This window comes from Elgaria multicarinata, chromosome 2, assembly GCF_023053635.1.
Source record: "Elgaria multicarinata webbii isolate HBS135686 ecotype San Diego chromosome 2, rElgMul1.1.pri, whole genome shotgun sequence".
Classification (NCBI taxonomy): Eukaryota; Metazoa; Chordata; class Lepidosauria; order Squamata; family Anguidae; genus Elgaria; species Elgaria multicarinata.
Window position 1 is genome coordinate 71705035 of NC_086172.1, and position 16715 is coordinate 71721749.

A 16715-nucleotide genomic window follows, 5' to 3' on the forward strand; every position below is an offset into this window, starting at 1 on the left:
CACCTTTCTGGGTGGACATATTTTGGAATACCCTGTTGTTGGACATGTTTTTTGGAGAGCAGCCTCCATGCCACATGGCTGATTTCTTTTTAAACTGATGGGTGTTTCAGAAGCACTTCGTGATATAGTATGGGCAAGACAGGACTGTCATTCAAAGGGAAAAAACAAGATGTTAGCCCCAAAATAGCTATTTAATCCCCAATCTGTGTTCTAACAGGCTTCTTTTATGAAGTTCAAGGGGAAATTGTAGTTTGGATAATGTATCATCTACGGTCGATGTCCAAATGCACTGATATTTAAGAATAATTTTAAGGTGATTTTCACAACATGGCTCACTGGGCTGCTCCCTTCAGTTTATAGTATATCTTATAGCTTTCCTGCATTTTTTTTTAATAATCATGTGATTTGACACAGCTTTTCCTAGCTTACCAACCCATCTCCTAACTAACATGGCCTGGGGAATTGCCCTTCATTTCAAAGGGTTTATAGATATATTTCAAAGCTGGAGGTACTCTATGCTCATCCAGGAAGAAAATACTCTCTATATGCATGACGACTTCCCACTCTGCTTGCCAATCTTTACTGCATAGGTGAACTGTAGTTCCATTATGGTAGATTTTCTCCTTTCTCTTTCTTTCACGGATTACTAGAAGTGGATTTTAGCTCATTATCACAGCAGGAGCTCCTTGATGTAATAATTGAGAATTAAAACAGAAGTGCACATGTCTCAAGTGACAGAAATTAACCATAAGTCAATTTTTACAAAGTGCCTAAGTGAGCTAGACTGGTTGTGACACACTTAGTAGTGGACCAAAGGACAAATTAGTGATTCATTGCTTTTCTAGAACTAGGGATGTCCATCACTGGGAAATTCATTTCTTTTCTGGCTTGATGGAGTTCTGAAGTGTGCATTTTTGGGTAAAGGTTCTACAATTTGTGCAAATTACGGCTGATGTTGCACATTTTACAGTTTATGTTGCACAAATGACAGCCAAATTTGTGCAAGTTATGGCTGAATTTGAGCAGATTACAGCCAGATTTGGGCAAATCATGCAAATTCAGCCATAACTTGCACAAATTGCTCAGAAATGCATACAAATTGTACTGAAACAATCTTTAATATGGAACAATGTGCATGTCCTCCTAAACTACCTACAGGCTTCTTGGAAGTTAACACAGGGTCAGCGCAAATGGATTTTCAGAGCCCTTATGACCGCTAAAAGACTTATACTATCACATCAAAAGGATAAATGCTCGGGTCCCATAATGCAGTGGACTGAGGACTTAATAATGCTATCAACATTTGAACGGGTGTTATATCAACACCACTTGAAAGTGGATGTACATGGATATTTGGTCTGCTTTCTTTGAAACCTATGTGTAACTCTCCCTGTTTTTATTTATTTATTTATTTTTATGGTATATCTGATGGGGGAAATGATGATATTCCCATGTATGTAATATTTCTTTGTTTTTCTTTTTCATTATTTTTTGTTATTTTGTTAAATTCACAACAAAAGGGGGGAAATAGAAAAATAGAAATGCATGCAAATTACAGAACCTTAAAAATGTGCAAAATTCCAGGAAAATCTGCAAATTGCCCCAACTTGCTGAAGTGTGCCAGTGTGGGAACCGAAATAAAGTCTGGAGGAAGGAGCTGAGCCTAGGAATCCCACCAGACTCCACCCCTAAATGGATTTCTCTGACATTCTATCTAGAATACACACAAGAAAGCAATAAAATAAAATGTAACTGAAATTCACACAATAGCTCATTTCTTCTGTGAGCAAGTATTGTCTGTGATTAGAATTCAAAACTCAAAGAGAGGTGGAACATTAATCTGTGGAGATTTTCAATGTCTGCATGAAACTGTGGGTAGAATATTTACCTTACATTTGTTAAAATTTGATGGAGTTTCCCAGCTGCCAGATTAAGCTTATTTGCAGGCCACAATCAACCTGCCTGTTGACTGACCCTGGTTTGATAATCTTGGAATACAGTCCTTGATTACATATTTAATTAGAAGAACTGCAAAATAAGCTGCTAGTGATTCAATGAAAGTGGCTGGCTAATAACTTGGCAGTAAGACATAGCTTAAACAACATTCTGTGTCTTGCATGTGTGCTGAGATATACAAAACCAAAAGGCAGGATGACAAAGCAACCCATGACTGTAATAAAGCTCCCAGAACCATAATGTGGTGATTGCTTTAATTGCAATTATGAGGCAGAAATGATACAGAAATTTAAATAAAATAAGTTGTACCCATATTCTTATTCGAGACATAATGTGATATAGAACTCCAATCAGCTAGAAAATCTAAATGCAAGAATACAAAAAAAGAGTTCTTTTGTATATATTTCTCTTTCTGTCACATATTTAAATGAAACAATTAGATTCTGAAAGGGATTCTTCCCCCTACATTTTGTTTTAAGATAGCTCAAAGAATCTTATTAATAGTGGTTTGAATGATGGTTTAAATGGGATTGCAACTTTATATAACAATGAATCCTAGTGTGAAGTTGGCCGTAGGCTTCACTGCAAGCCCAACTCACAAGTCAAGGCATATTTACCAATACAGTGGGCCAGTCAACACAACACAAGAGTCCACCATGGCTTAATATAGCTATGGAGGTTGCGGTATGCCGAGTGCCTGTGAGCACCTGTTTTACCATGGCTTGTCACGTCATCCTGACCTGAGCTGCATAGCTTGCTTGGAGTGGGCAGTAGACCAACATCTGCTTATGGCTTACTTAAGGGTTGCTATCCATTCCAAGATGCCATGGCACCCAGCAACACATGCTAGTGACAGTAATTATGCAGATTCCACTGGCATGCGACTGGCACACACAGCAAAAGAATTAATCCATCATGGCTTATTTCCCTTGCTGTGATCATATGAATCTGATCAATGCCATCACTTTACCTACCTTTTGCAGCTTTGTAGTGTAGTCTACATGTTAGCAAAATCACATTGTAGTGACTTCATTTTGCAAGTGGGGGATCAAATGTCTGAATAATCTTTCATGTAATATTCAGATTCAAAGTGTTGGCATTACCATTCAAAGTCCTAAACAGCTGAGGGCCAGATTACAGTCTCCTCCCGTATATACCTGCCTGGACCCTAAGATCATCTTCAGTGGCCCTTCTCTAAGTGCCCCCACCAGATGATGTGAGATAAGTAGCTATTGAGGAGGGGGCCTTTTTCCACTGTGGCACCCCTCTGGGGAGGCATGTTGTAGAATGTCTTCCCCAGAGAGGCTCACCTGGCACCTATGTTGTGGACTTTTCAGTGCTGGGCAAGCCTTTCTGGAAGACCTCCTTATTTTCCCAGACACTTTAGTCTTGCGGTTTCTATTGTTTTTAAATCTGTTATCGGATTATTAAATATTTACACTGCTGTTGGTTTTTACCTTGGTTTTATTCTACAGTTTTAATTCTTCAAAACATTCATGTTGTATTTTATTGTGTTGTATTTATGGTTTTAATTGTTGTGAACAGCCCAGACAGCTTCAGCTATTGGGCAGTATAAGAAACGTAACAAATAAATAAATATAAGTGGGGGTGGAAGCTGGCCTGTAGAAAAGTACCATATCGACTGCTACTTTTTACATTTCTTCTGTCCTTGAAATTCTGCTATCCCCTTGAATATTGGTTTGGGTGTGTTTTTAGAGGTGAAAAAAATATCAAAGGAATTGCTTCAATGTTTCTGAACAGCTAATATAATAATCAGTGTAATGTTCACTTTTCTTTCTGTCTGTCTGAACAAATCATGATTTTCTTGTTAAGATGTCTGTAGCAAAACTATCATTTGTAAATATGCCATAGAAGTACTTCACCAATATGAGATTGTGCAGCACTGAATTATCACCGCATTTGGTGCAACAACCTTTTTCCCCCCTCCTCATACCATAATGGCCAAACGGCTCTAGACTTGAATGATCAAACTTGACTTTAATGTTGTAAATATATTCCTTGCCCTAAAGTCTCTTGCCACTTGGGTCACTTTACTTCTACCTGTTCTGTTCTTCCTTTGCAGCACACTATCCTGAAGATGCATGGAATTCACAGGATGATCTGTGAGGGCTCTTGTCTGAATGGTTTTGCATGCTACCTTCCAAGTCTGTGGTTCTATTGTATTAAGAGGGAGTTTGGTAGGGACATAGATCCATTAGAGGATCTTCAAGACAGATCTTTGATTTGACTGATCTGGTGCACACAGAACTCTATTTCTTCCACTAAAAGCAAAATGCCCCTTTTTTCTATTTGAGTGTGTCTTTTATCTCTGTATTTGTTCCCTGCTTCTTCATACCTATGCATTAAATAATTGTAATTAACGGTGCTTTTTTAAAGATCAAAATGTTTCTCTCTTTTTCCTTTCTTTTTTTAAGGAAGCTTGCAAGTCCGATACAGACTGAGTAAGGACAGATCCCTTATTTTCACAATTGATTCTGGAAACTTTGCTAACTGGGAGCTACACCATGTGAAGATAAATAGAGATGGAAGAGAGCTGACTATTCAGGTAACTAATTTTCACACTACCTTTTACTGCCAACTGTTCCTTAATTTCACTGCCTTCAATGAGCAAAGCAGCAGGATATTTGATGCTCTTCTTTGTTTTTAAAGAGTAATTCCCAATATTTTATCTAACGCTTTCTCACCATTCTGTCAAACTCTTGCACACAGGTGGACAGCCTGCAGGCTCCATCTGTCCCTTAGCCACTTTGTATGGGACTCAGAGAGCCCCATCAACTGTTTCCAGGTACCCAGCTGATCAGCAGCTACCAGACCATGGTTTCCCTACTGCTAACAGCATCTGCAAAACAGCAGTCTTGATCAGTTATGCCAGAGGGTGGAAGACTTTAAAGAGAATCCCGTCCTGCCCTTCCAGCCATGTTTGGCAGGGTAGGAAGTGTGCATTCTCTCTTCTGCCCTTCTCCAGTCCAGCTAAGTGTGTGCCTGTATATGCACATGCACATGTCTGTCACCATGTGGCCACCCCACCCTTGCTCTAGCATGACTGCAGCAGGTTTGTCATTCATTCATTCATTCATTTATTCCCTGACTTTCTTACATAGGATGCAAGATAATGTTCATACAATTCCAAATGGTCTCCCATCCAGATTAAACTCAGACCTGCATTCTGCAGTATCGTATGATCCTAGTTTAGACCACATCCTGTGACATGAAATTCAAAGCAAACAGGCTGCAAACAAGCTAGGCCAGGGGTGGGTACGTCTGTAAGATTCTCCAGAGACCCAAGAAAGTGATGACAATGCAGTAGTTTAATAAGCAGGGCATGGCTTTATTTCAACAACTTTAGTATCAATCAGGCACTTAGATTGAAGCCTACTAGCATCTTTCATCATCTAACTTTCAGAGAAAGAACTTGAGTCCTAAAGAAAATCCATGTCAGAAAACTGTTCCAGATTATGGTAAACTAGAACTGCTTCGAAAAACATGGAATGGACTTCTTACAGGAGGGATATCTTTTTCACTTCAGGAATAGCTTTGGCATAGTATTTCCCAGTGAAAGCTCCTTCAAATGTTTTGGCCTACAACTCCCATCATCCCATGTTTGGCCATGCTAGGTGAGTTGATGGAAGTTTTAGTTCAAAACACCTGGAAGGACCTAGGCTGGGGAGGGCTGGTTTGGCCCCTAACCCTGAAATTGCTAAAGATATGTTTAGCCCAACTACAATATTGTCTCTGAGAGTTTTCCTTTACATCTCTCATATAGGTAAATAATCGCTGTCTATCTTTCCTATGGATAAAAGTGCTAACTTGTAGGGCTGTGTAAATCTGGTCCTCAGATTCGAATATTTGAATCATGATGGCCATTTTATGATGGATCTGCCATTTCAATGCAGAGCCCTAGGCCCCCATATAGCCTACAACTCCCAGGAAGGCTATACTTATCAGGGCCCTGGAACATATGTGTACTTGCTGCAGCCATCACCCACTCCTCTGTGCTGTTGCCCGCTGCTGGTGAAATAGGCCTCATCCTCCGCAAGATCTCCGGCTTCTCTGTGCCATCACCCACTGCTGGTGACATTGGGTTCCTCCTCTGCAAGTTCACCAACTTCTGGCCAATCTCACAGGGGAGGAGACTGATCTTGCCAGCAGCGGGTGATGGCACAGAGGAGCAGGCAATGGCAGCTCTCCATTCCTGGGCCCCGGTAAGTACAGCCCTCTCAGGCACTGCATAGCGTTCTGCATTAAAATGGTGGATCAATCATAAAATGACAGATCCATCATAAAATGGCCATCATGATTCAAGTATTTGAATCTGAGGCCCGGATTTACACAGCCCTACTAACTTGTGTAAGCAAAGACTGTTCCCACCTATGACACTGAGTACTCTGATGACCACTAACACAGTCCTCACAGAAGTGATGCACAATGTCATTCCTCGCTCTCCTACGGGCAGCTCCAGGACCGAAGGGGAGAAATGATATTACTGATGTCCATTACCACCACCACCACCACCCCGAAAAGATGAAAACAGGTGTCAAGGCCAGTTCTGGAAATGCAGGCCAGTGCCTAAAACCAGCCTCCATGATCGATGGGAGGATGTAGATAAAGAGGAAGGGAAGTGGGGTTGGGAAAAACACTGCTTCTTTCCATCTCCCTTCACCTGTGAAATTGGATGAAAGCCTAGGAGGTTTGATAATCAAGGTATTCTGTAACTTCCTCATAACAAGGAACAGACAAGGCTCGAGGCACATGGTTTGAAATATAACTAAGGCAGAGCAAAGCCAAAGAGACTACAAAGCTTGGTCTTGACCAGGTTTGGAGCGTTGCAGATCAATAGAAAAAGGAGCAAACAGGACTACACTGCATGACATGGTTACAAATACAAGAAGGGCCTAAAGGAAGAACAAAATAATATTTTTTTAAAAAAAAAACCCCAGCAAGAAATAAAATAAAGATTGGTATCATTCATTCCCGGTACCATTTATCAGTGCAAGTAGAATAGCTTATATTACTAGTGGCCTGGAATGCACGAAAGGCAGGTACAATGAACCCAATAGCTTATTTAAAGCAGACACAAGCTGGGGGAATTTATGTTGTGTGCCAAAATCTGTCCTCCGATTTCCGGAAGAAAGAGATTTGCATTTTTCTACCTCAATTTCCGGGTGCTTTAGAATTTCTCCTGGTGGTGTTTTTGAGCTTGCCCTATAGGTGAGAGGTGGCTAAGGGTGCTGTGTGTGTGTGTGTGTGTGTGGTCTGTTTGTTTGTTGCTGCTGCTGCTGTTTCCCTATTATACATCTCTTAATCATTCTGCAGCCTCCTGAACTTCCTGGGCTGAAATGGTGTCATGGGGAATGTATGATGTCTTCCCCTGGGCTTTCATTGAAGCACAGAAAGCTGAGCAGGCTGCAGGCTGCCTGAGAGATGATCATACAATGAAAGAGAGGCTACACACACACACACACCACATACACATGCTGTTTGGCTACCTTGTAACTAAAGTAGTGTGAGAATCCTCACCGCAACCACAAGAATTTCACTTAAATTTTCTTCCTCTTTAAAAAATGTTTTCAAAAGCAATTTCTTTTCCTTCAAACTAAATGAGAAGGGTTGGAAAGAATGTGGAATAAATTTTCAGCACAGCACTACTTGGGCAGAATCTACACTACTGCTTTATAACGGTTTATAACAGTAGTGACATCTTTTGGGGCCCAGGACACACTCCCTATACAGTCTTCAAAATGTTTTCAAAGTGTCACATCCTGCTTGAACCTTTCTTAGGAACTATTCATGTTGCCATACAAAGGTCGCATTGTACTTGAAGAATCGTGGTCCTAGCGAATGGAACACAATTAATTACATAAGAATTCTGTTCAGGTTTGCGCTAATGACTTTGAACACATTTCAGAGTCAGTGTGGTGTAGTAGCTAGACTGCTGGACTGGGAATAGGAAGACCCGGGTTCTAGTCCCCACTCAGCCATGGAAGCTCACTAGGTGACTTTAGGCCAGTAACAGATTCTCAGCCCAGCCTACCTTACAGAGTTGTTGTTGTGAGGATAAAATGGAGAGGAGGAGTATTAAGTATGCTGGGTTCTTTGGAGGAAAAAAGGCAGGATATAAATGTAATAAATAAATTTCCCAAAAATAAAATGCCTGCACCCTAGTTCCCTGAATTACAAATTAATGAAATTGTAATCAGTGGAACTAATTGCATATTATTCTAATGATTCCTTCCTTTGACACAAGCAAAAATGAATGTCTGATAGAACTTTAATGAAGATCTGAGTCATAAAATAATAATTATGCATATGTATCGTGTGTGTGTGTGTGTGTGTGTTTGTATGTATCCCCTGCTTTCTGTGAAGCATTGAGTGTACTGTAGAATGTAGAAATGTACAACTACAAAATTATTTTTTTAAAAAAAAAATATCCTATAATGCATCATCAAATAGCTTAAGTCCAGATCAAATTCAATCATGAGACAGCAAAGTAGCAGCTTCCTTATGATCCCTAGCACAGGCAAATAAATGGCATTAACCTTATAAGCAAAGTTATACATTGGATATACTAGCTTTGTCTGTACATTCAACTTTCTTGAATGTACAGACAAATGAATGTACAGATAAATGACATAGAGTGGCAATTATTATGCCACTCTATCACATGTCAAACTGATATCACCCTTTATACCTATCCCAGAATAGTGCTAACCCTGGATGGGAAGCATCTAACCAGAGTTCATCTCTTCGCTTGTTTATTTATTGCAATCAGAGCTTAATCTAGGTGGATTGACTGTGGGGGCCAAAGCACTTACCAGATATTATATAAAGTTTCCTGTAAGGAAGGTTTCTTCAAAATCCTGCTGTAAAGACATTTTGCCATATCTTTTAGCCTTTTCTGTAGAATTAAGGCACTTTTTGCTGTCCATGGAAGCAGAACTCCAGCAGGGGAAGTTATTATTTGGGTTTCGGCAACAAGGCTTGTGCTATAGAAACTCCAGGGCTTTCTCTACATGCCATAATAATGCAATTACTTTTATTGGCCCTTCTCTTCTCTTTCAGATTGACCAGGTTCTCAAAGTCAAGCACAACTTTTCTTCAGAGGCTGACTTCAGGGCCATCAAATCTCTGTCCTTAGGGAAAGTCACAGGTAGGCATTGGTGATGGTTTGTTCATTTGTAGATGACTACCCTATGCTCTTCCATTCAGTGTATTATTCTGGATACATATGGTCTTGCTTTTGTTTTCACTCTGTCTCATAATGTTGCTTACACCTTGGATATATCTAGTGACAGGAGCTATATCTGGCTCTCCTTTAGTCATGTCAAAGAAATCTCCAATGGAACTGAATAAGTTCAGATTTGTATTAAGCTGACCCATGCATTCTGCTGCAGACCAGTTTTTCCCCTGTCAGGTGAAGTCTGCGGACTTACGGACCATTTTCCTAACCTTTGGGAATTTTGTGCAAATTTTGTCATAAAAAATACATAAAAATATTATTTTTTAAGGAAAAAAAAACAGCCAAAAAAGTGCATTTTCCCTATAAGCTAAAGCATAAAAACGGCACATTTGAGAGAATTTACACATTTGGGAGAATTTGCACAAATTCACATTTGCACAAATTTTGGAACTGAAAAAAAAATCCAATTCTGTTGATGGGCAGATTACAGGACAAAAGGCACCTGACAGCATGCTTAACACAGACAGTTTCAGGGGGCTTTCTGAGGAGCCGTTTGTGCGTGCGTGTGTGTGTGTGTGTGTGTGTGTGTGTGATTGCCCTACCTTATTCATTATTTGGGGGGGGCAGGGAGGGGGCATCAAAACTACATTGTCTTCAATTTATAGCCCTCCGGTGATGTCCCACCCCTCTCTTTTTTTTTTGTTACCATAAAATCAAAAATGAAAACTAGTAAGGAAGAAAAGATGGAATAGCTGCACAGTACATTTTGAATGTTAGCACTAGGATCCTAACACCTGGAAGTACCCTTTGAGATCATATCTGTATAGGAAAAAGAAGGATGTGTTGAAAGGTGATGCAGAGCAGTAGCATACAAGGTGGCAGAATTGGGAAGGGCTAGCAGAGTTTGGGAGTTGTGCTGGGCAGCAGAGTTGTGACTCTGAAAACAACAACAACACAGTAGCTTGTTGACATTTTCTTCCAAGTACCAGCCCACAAGGTAGACAGATATTTAATCATTTATTTAGGACTCTTGTTATAGCCCAGCTTAGGTGAGAAGCATAATGATAATAATAACAAAAAAGCAAAGAGACTTGGAACACGTCAAAGACTTTAACATGCATGTTTCAAAGTAGACCCAACTGGGTTAAATGGTTTTTATTCCTATGTATGTGTGCATAGGACTGCAGGTTAACACATATATTGTGGCATGAGATTTTGCATACTAGATCATAACGGATAAACTGGTCAAAAATTCACCCATCTTCATTCAGTTGTGGGATTCTCCTTGGTGGTGAGGCAAATAGTGGTGACTAAAGATGAAGTTCTCCACCTTATTGACAAATTGAAAGTAAATAAATCACCAGGCCCAGATGGTAGAGTTCTCAAAGAACTCAAATATGAAATTGCAGACCTCCTCACAAAAATATCCAACATGTCCCTAAGCTCAACCTTTGTACCAGAGGACTGGAAGACGGCCAATGTAACACCAATTTTTAAAAAGGAATCCAGGGGTGGGGGATCCGAGAAATTACAGGTTGTTTAGCTTGACATCTGTTCCAGGTAACTTGTTTGAAAGCATTATTAAAGACAAAATTAGTATGCATATAGAAGGCCAGGTCCTGCTGACGAAGAACCAGCATGGCTTCCACAATGGCAAGTCCTGTCTCACTAATCTACTAGAATTCTTTGAGAGTGTCAACAAACATGTAGACAGGGGTGATCCTGTAGACATTGTTTACTTAGACTGCTTTTGATAAACTCCCCCACCAAAGACTCCTGAAAAAACATAGTAGTCATGGAATAAGAGGAGAGGTCCTCTTGAATCAGTAACTGGTTAGAGAACAGAAAACAGAGAGTAGGAATAAATGGTCAATTCTCCCAATGGAGGGAAGTAAATAGTGGGGTCCCACAGGGACTGGTATTGGGACCAAACCTTTTCAATTTGTTCATAAATGATCTGGAATTAGGAGTGAAGTTTGCTGAAGACACCAAACTATTTAAAGTTGTTAAAAAACAAAGGGATTGTGTTGAGCTCCAAAAGGTTCTTTCCAAGCTGGGAGATTGGGCGTCCAAATGGCAGATGTGGTTCAATGTAAGCAAGTGTAAGGTGATGCACATTGGGGCCAAAAAACCCAACTTCAAGTATAACCTAATGGGATCTGAGCTGGCGGTGACCAAACAAGAAAGAGATCTTGGGACTGTGGTGGACAGCTTGATGAAAATGTCCACCCAGTGTGCAGCCGCTGTAAAAAAGGCAAACTCCATGTTAGGCATTATAAGAAAAGGAATTGAGAATAAAACTGAGAGTATCTTACTGCCTTTATACAAATCTATGGTGTGACCACACACTGGTTACCACACCTAAAAAAGGATATTATAGAGCTGGAAAAAGTAAAGAAAAGTGAAACTAAAATGATTAAGGGGCTGGAGCATCTCCTCTATGAGGGAAGGTTACATCAACTGGGGTTGTTTAACTTGGAAAAAAGGAGGCTAAGGGGAGACATGATAGAAGTTTACAAAGTTATGCAACTATGGAGAATGTGGATAGGGAGACATTTTTCTCCCTCTCTCAAAATACTAGAACTGGGATCATCCCATGAATCTGATTGGTGGGAGATTGAGGACAAATAAGAGGAAGTAGTTCTTCACACACATAGTTAAATTATGGAACTCACTACCACAAGATGTAGTGATGGCCACCAATTTGGATGGCTTTAATAGGGGGTTGGATAAATTCCTGGAGGTGAAGGCTATTAATGTCTACCAGCCCTGATGGTTGTGTGCTGTCTCCAGTATTCAAGGCAGTAAACCTTTGTGCACCAGTTGCTGGGAAACATGGGTGAGAGGATGCTATTGCACCATGTCCTGCCTTGTTGGTACCTGGTCGATAGCTGGTTGACCACTTTGTGAACAGAGTGCTAGACTAGGTGGACCCTTGGTCTGATCCAGCATGGCACTTATGTTCTTATGGTATGGGAAAACAGCTGTAGGGATTTTAAGTGGAGAAATGGCTCAGCAGGAAGGAATTAAACACTCCTCCATCCCATCTCAACAAACACACACACACACACACACTGCGGCAGACAAAATTTCAGTCCCCAATACTTTTGTTAAAAAGCCATTGCAATCATAACAACAACAACAACAATAACAACATTGCAAGGATATCTGGAGAAGTGCTTGGGCCTTGCTAGACCAGGCCTTAGCGCGCCTTCCAACCTGGTTTCCCTGCTGTGCGTCCGATTGACGTACAGGGGAATCCGGCGGCAGGCCGCAGTGAGGCCTGGTCTAGCGCGCCATAAGCTAAGTCGCTTATGGCGTGCTTTTTCCCCAGCTCCGGCCTCAGGCCGGGGCTGGGGGAAGTGTGGAGACTTCCACGGCTTTTCGCGGCTCCTCGCTTACTCGCGAGGAGCCACGAAAATCCGCGAACCTGGCACAGCGCTCATAGGAGTGCTGTGCCCATCGGCGGGGGGGGGAAGACAGGGGAGGGCGAAGGATGGGAGGGTGGGTGGCACGGGGGGAGGGCGGGTGCAATCGCACCGCCACCGCCCGAGCAAGCAGCCGAGCGGCGCTTGCCCGGGCAATGCCGCCCCATCCCGGGCATTGCCCGGGCAAGCGCTGCTCGGCTGCTTGCTCGGGCGGCGGCGGCGCGATCGCACCCACCCTCCCATTCTCCCCCCCCCCCCCGTTTTTAAAAATAAAATAAAAAAGCCACTTACCTTCCCGGAGTCTTCGGGCCACCCGCAGCCCCTTTAAACAAAAAACAAAAAAAATGGCGGACGCCGCAGGGCTTGCGTCCTCCCTGTGGCTCCGCCGTCTGGAAGCCTGGGCGAGGCGCGCTAACGTTAGCGCCCCTTGGCCCCGCCTCCCTGCCGGCGTAAGCCAGCAGGTCTAGCAAAGCCCCTTGTTTCTTGCAGACAAAATCAGAAAGGCTGTGAAAAAGGTTCAGCGATAATTCATCTCCTTTGTCCCTATGTTTTGAACATTCTTTGTTAGGAATTGTTGATTTTTTTCTTCTAGGACCATCTTCAAAATGGACTGGTCCTACCTGTGGACTTGTGAATCTTCAAAATATATGTATTGTGTTAGGTTCGGCAACATCCTTAATCCATCTCACTGTGGCCAGTAACCTTAAAAAACATGCAAAAAATAATTCTGTGTTTTGCTTACCTTGGGGTGACACCTCCTGTAGGGATGTTGTTTTGATTGCCAACTTTATCGGAGACAAATAATTATTGCAAAAAAACCTCACTGTTAAAATTTCTACGGTATCACAGTTAAATATCAGTGTAACATCAGAAGGACTCCAATTCTATTTTGTGTTTGAATTCATTCACCTTTCTTAAATTTTCCGGTGAGGGATATTTTTATAAGTGCCCCCAATTCACATTACAATGTTTAAAAGTACAGGGTGCATGTGCTGTGTGTTCCTCAAGATTTTCACAGGACATTTCATAACAAGTGAACTCTCTGCCTTATTTTTCAGAGCCTGACCAATATTAACTTTCAGGGGGTGGGGGGATGAAACTCTTTCTTAGAATGATTATCTATTTAGATTAAGTTATTTTATTATTTTAATTTTGAACCTACACAATGCACAGTGTGTGTGATACAGCTGCAGGCATGCTCCTTGGATATGCAAAACAGCCACTCCCTGAGTTTTTGTACAGATTGATAGCAGAATATTCTTGATTAATGTTCTTTGGTGGTTAATAGTATACCAAACCCCCATTCCACCTGTTTGGATAGGGGCTCAAAAAAAGAGGTCTTTTTGTTCATTTTTTTTTACTAAACAAAAGAAAGAAATGTAAACTTTTGGAGGTAGCTGTCAAGAAGAGGTAGTGTATTTGTGTGTGTGTGGTTGAACTTTTTCTTGAATGCGGTCTGATGTTGCTTTAAAGACAAATACTGCTGTGTATCTTCCTCCTTTCCCTGTCTAACTTCTATGTGTGTGAATCAACAAATATTATAGAAAGTATCAGAAGCCCTGCCACTCAAGGAAATGGAGAAAATGAAATGATACCTAAACAGAAACCCAAATGAAGATCTCTGGACCAACTGGGACTCTCACTCCTTTGCAAAAATCATCTCTCATGTTCTTCTCTTTGGTTTTTGGTTTGTTTGTTTGTTCCCTGACTGCTCTACCTCAGTCCTTTCTTTTTTTCTTCATTGACTAAGATCCTGAAGGACTGGTGCTTGATAGGACAAGCCTAAAGGACTGACGTTTGATAGATGGAGGGCTCCGTCTATCTGAAGGCCTACCTAGCAAGGTGGAAGGAACAACAGGGGCTTTTTAGCCTTCTGTTTCTCCCAATGTATTTTGACCTAGATGGTTCAGAGGTCCATGTAGTTCACCTACCGTTTTAGGGCTCGGAATGGAGAGACTTGTGGATTTGACAGATCTGTGTCCTCGTGACCCCCTTTCTACCCTTCCCTTCCTCTTCTCAGATTGCAACAGTTACCTCAGAAGAGGAGGAGCCTTGGTGCTTTATCCAGTGGTAGGGACAATATCCATGCTGGATCTCCTCCTCTGCAGTCATAGCTGGTGTTGTCTACAGCATGGAGGAGAGCTGGGGCATCCTATGGCTCCACAGACACCATCTGGGAGCCGCAGGATTGATCTCTAATTGAATATGTATCAAATACTAGCTTTGGAGCTCCTTCGGGGCAGGAGTCTGTTCACTTTTACTCTGTAAAGCACCATAAACCCTATATAAATTCATTGGTGAATTAAAGACAACATAGCCATTTATTTATTTATCTGCACTGCTTCTGAGTGCCGATAAATAAAACTGAGCAAATAAGCAGAGCAAATAAAACTGTGTACCTCAAAAATTAAAATAAAGCATTAAATGGTAAACATACAAATACCAATACAATCAAGCACTACCATAAAAATCCCGCAGCATAGGCAGGTTCTAAAATGGTAAATTCTAAGAGGTTGTGTAAAAATAGTAAAGAAAGAAAGAAGCCTTTGAAACACCCTAAAAAGTCTTGGATCATTTTTTTAAAAAAAGTCTTTACTTGGAACCTAAAAGTCCATGAAGTAGATGCCAGGCAAACCTATCTGGACTGGCCTTTCCAGCGCTCTTACAAGAAGCCACCAAATCTTGCTAGGCTGGAGCACCCCCTCTGCTTATCTCTCCTTGTCTTTCTAGCCACTAGCTAGAATTAGGGTGCTCCTGATATTCCTTTCCTTTGAATTTCATTCTGGATTTTAAGACAGTCAATTACCTGCTCCTATTCCACAGCTACACTTAATGAGTTACGTTTAGTTAATGAATGAATGAATTAATAAAATGGAAAGCAAAACCCCTGTCTTGATGGTGAAGTCACAGTATCTGCAGAGTCCTAAAGTGAGGTGATGGAGGAGGGCTCAGCAGACATTCAAATTAGGCTCTGCATATCAGGTGAAGGTGGAAAAGTTGGGCCTGGAGAAGCCCCTAGGGTTGCTGGGAAGACAGAAGGGGGAAATGTTGGATCCCCCCATTTGGAAATATAAAATCCAGTGGTTACTCAGATGTATTTCCATCCTGGGTAATGGTAATCCAGCTATACTTCTACAAGAAGGCGCACAAGGCCTTCCAGTATGGTTTGCAAGTGATGCAATGTATAAAAAGAAATAGACCCTGTAGTGCACACATGATAACATATCCAAGCAATTTCCCCCTTTTATTTAATCATGCAAGTATGTGCATGCTCCAGCACCTTTCCTTGTATATTCAGACCACTTGATATATTAGCTGAAGGCTCCATTTAACTGAAGCTAACAGGCAGACATTGTTCAGTGCTTTAAAATCTATAGCTGCTCTTGAATACAACATCGAGATGCGGATCTCCTTATCTGTATCAGGGTAAAACTATGAAACTGGTCTAGCCTTTCGATGGAATTAATTACATGGCTTGCAGGCAGTCTCTTTTCCGTCTGTATGTGTTACTCAACTGGGAATTCTTAAAGGTGGTAAAGGAGCTTAAATTAAACTACTGGATTTTCCATTAAATAAAACGGGGCACTTTTGATGTGCACAGTCGCTCATGCACATAGCTTACCTGCAAGGGAAAAGTTAAATGAATGAATCAGAGGGAACCACACACAAACCAGTTCAGAAATTAAAAATAGAAATTCTAAAAGAAAACCAGAAGCTATGTGGAGCATGCAACACTGCCAAACTACAGAAGGCTACACTCCCCTAAAAGAGAAAAAGAAAAAGAAAACTCTGTGGAAAATCCATCCTCCCCTAGCTGGAATATTTATTTATTTATTTATTTATTGCACTTATATACCGCTCCCAAAGCCAGGGCTCTCTGGGCGGTTTACAGAAATTCTAAAGTTAAGATAAAACGAGTATACAAAATTTAAAATTCTAAAACACAGAACATACACACATAAATCATTAAAAACCATCAAAAAAAAAAAAAACTAAACATGTGGGTGATTAAGATGTGCCGCCATATGCCTGGGCAAAGAGGAAAGTCTTAACCTGGCGCCGGAAAGATAGCAGCGTTGGTGCCAGCCGAGCAGTCTGGGGGCCACCACCGAAAAGGCCCTGTCCCTCGTTGC

General features: G+C 41.3%; 1 protein-coding gene across 1 annotated transcript in view; it reads left to right on the plus strand.

Moving 5' to 3' along the window:
* The window catches only part of CNTNAP5 (contactin associated protein family member 5), a 417358-nt gene that overhangs the window by 380863 nt on the left and 19780 nt on the right, over positions 1-16715 (plus strand). The window contains exons 20-21 of the mRNA XM_063116699.1: positions 4392-4522; positions 9037-9124. Of these exons, the coding sequence (XP_062972769.1) occupies positions 4392-4522; positions 9037-9124 (219 nt within the window). The remainder of the gene's footprint in view (positions 1-4391; positions 4523-9036; positions 9125-16715) is intronic.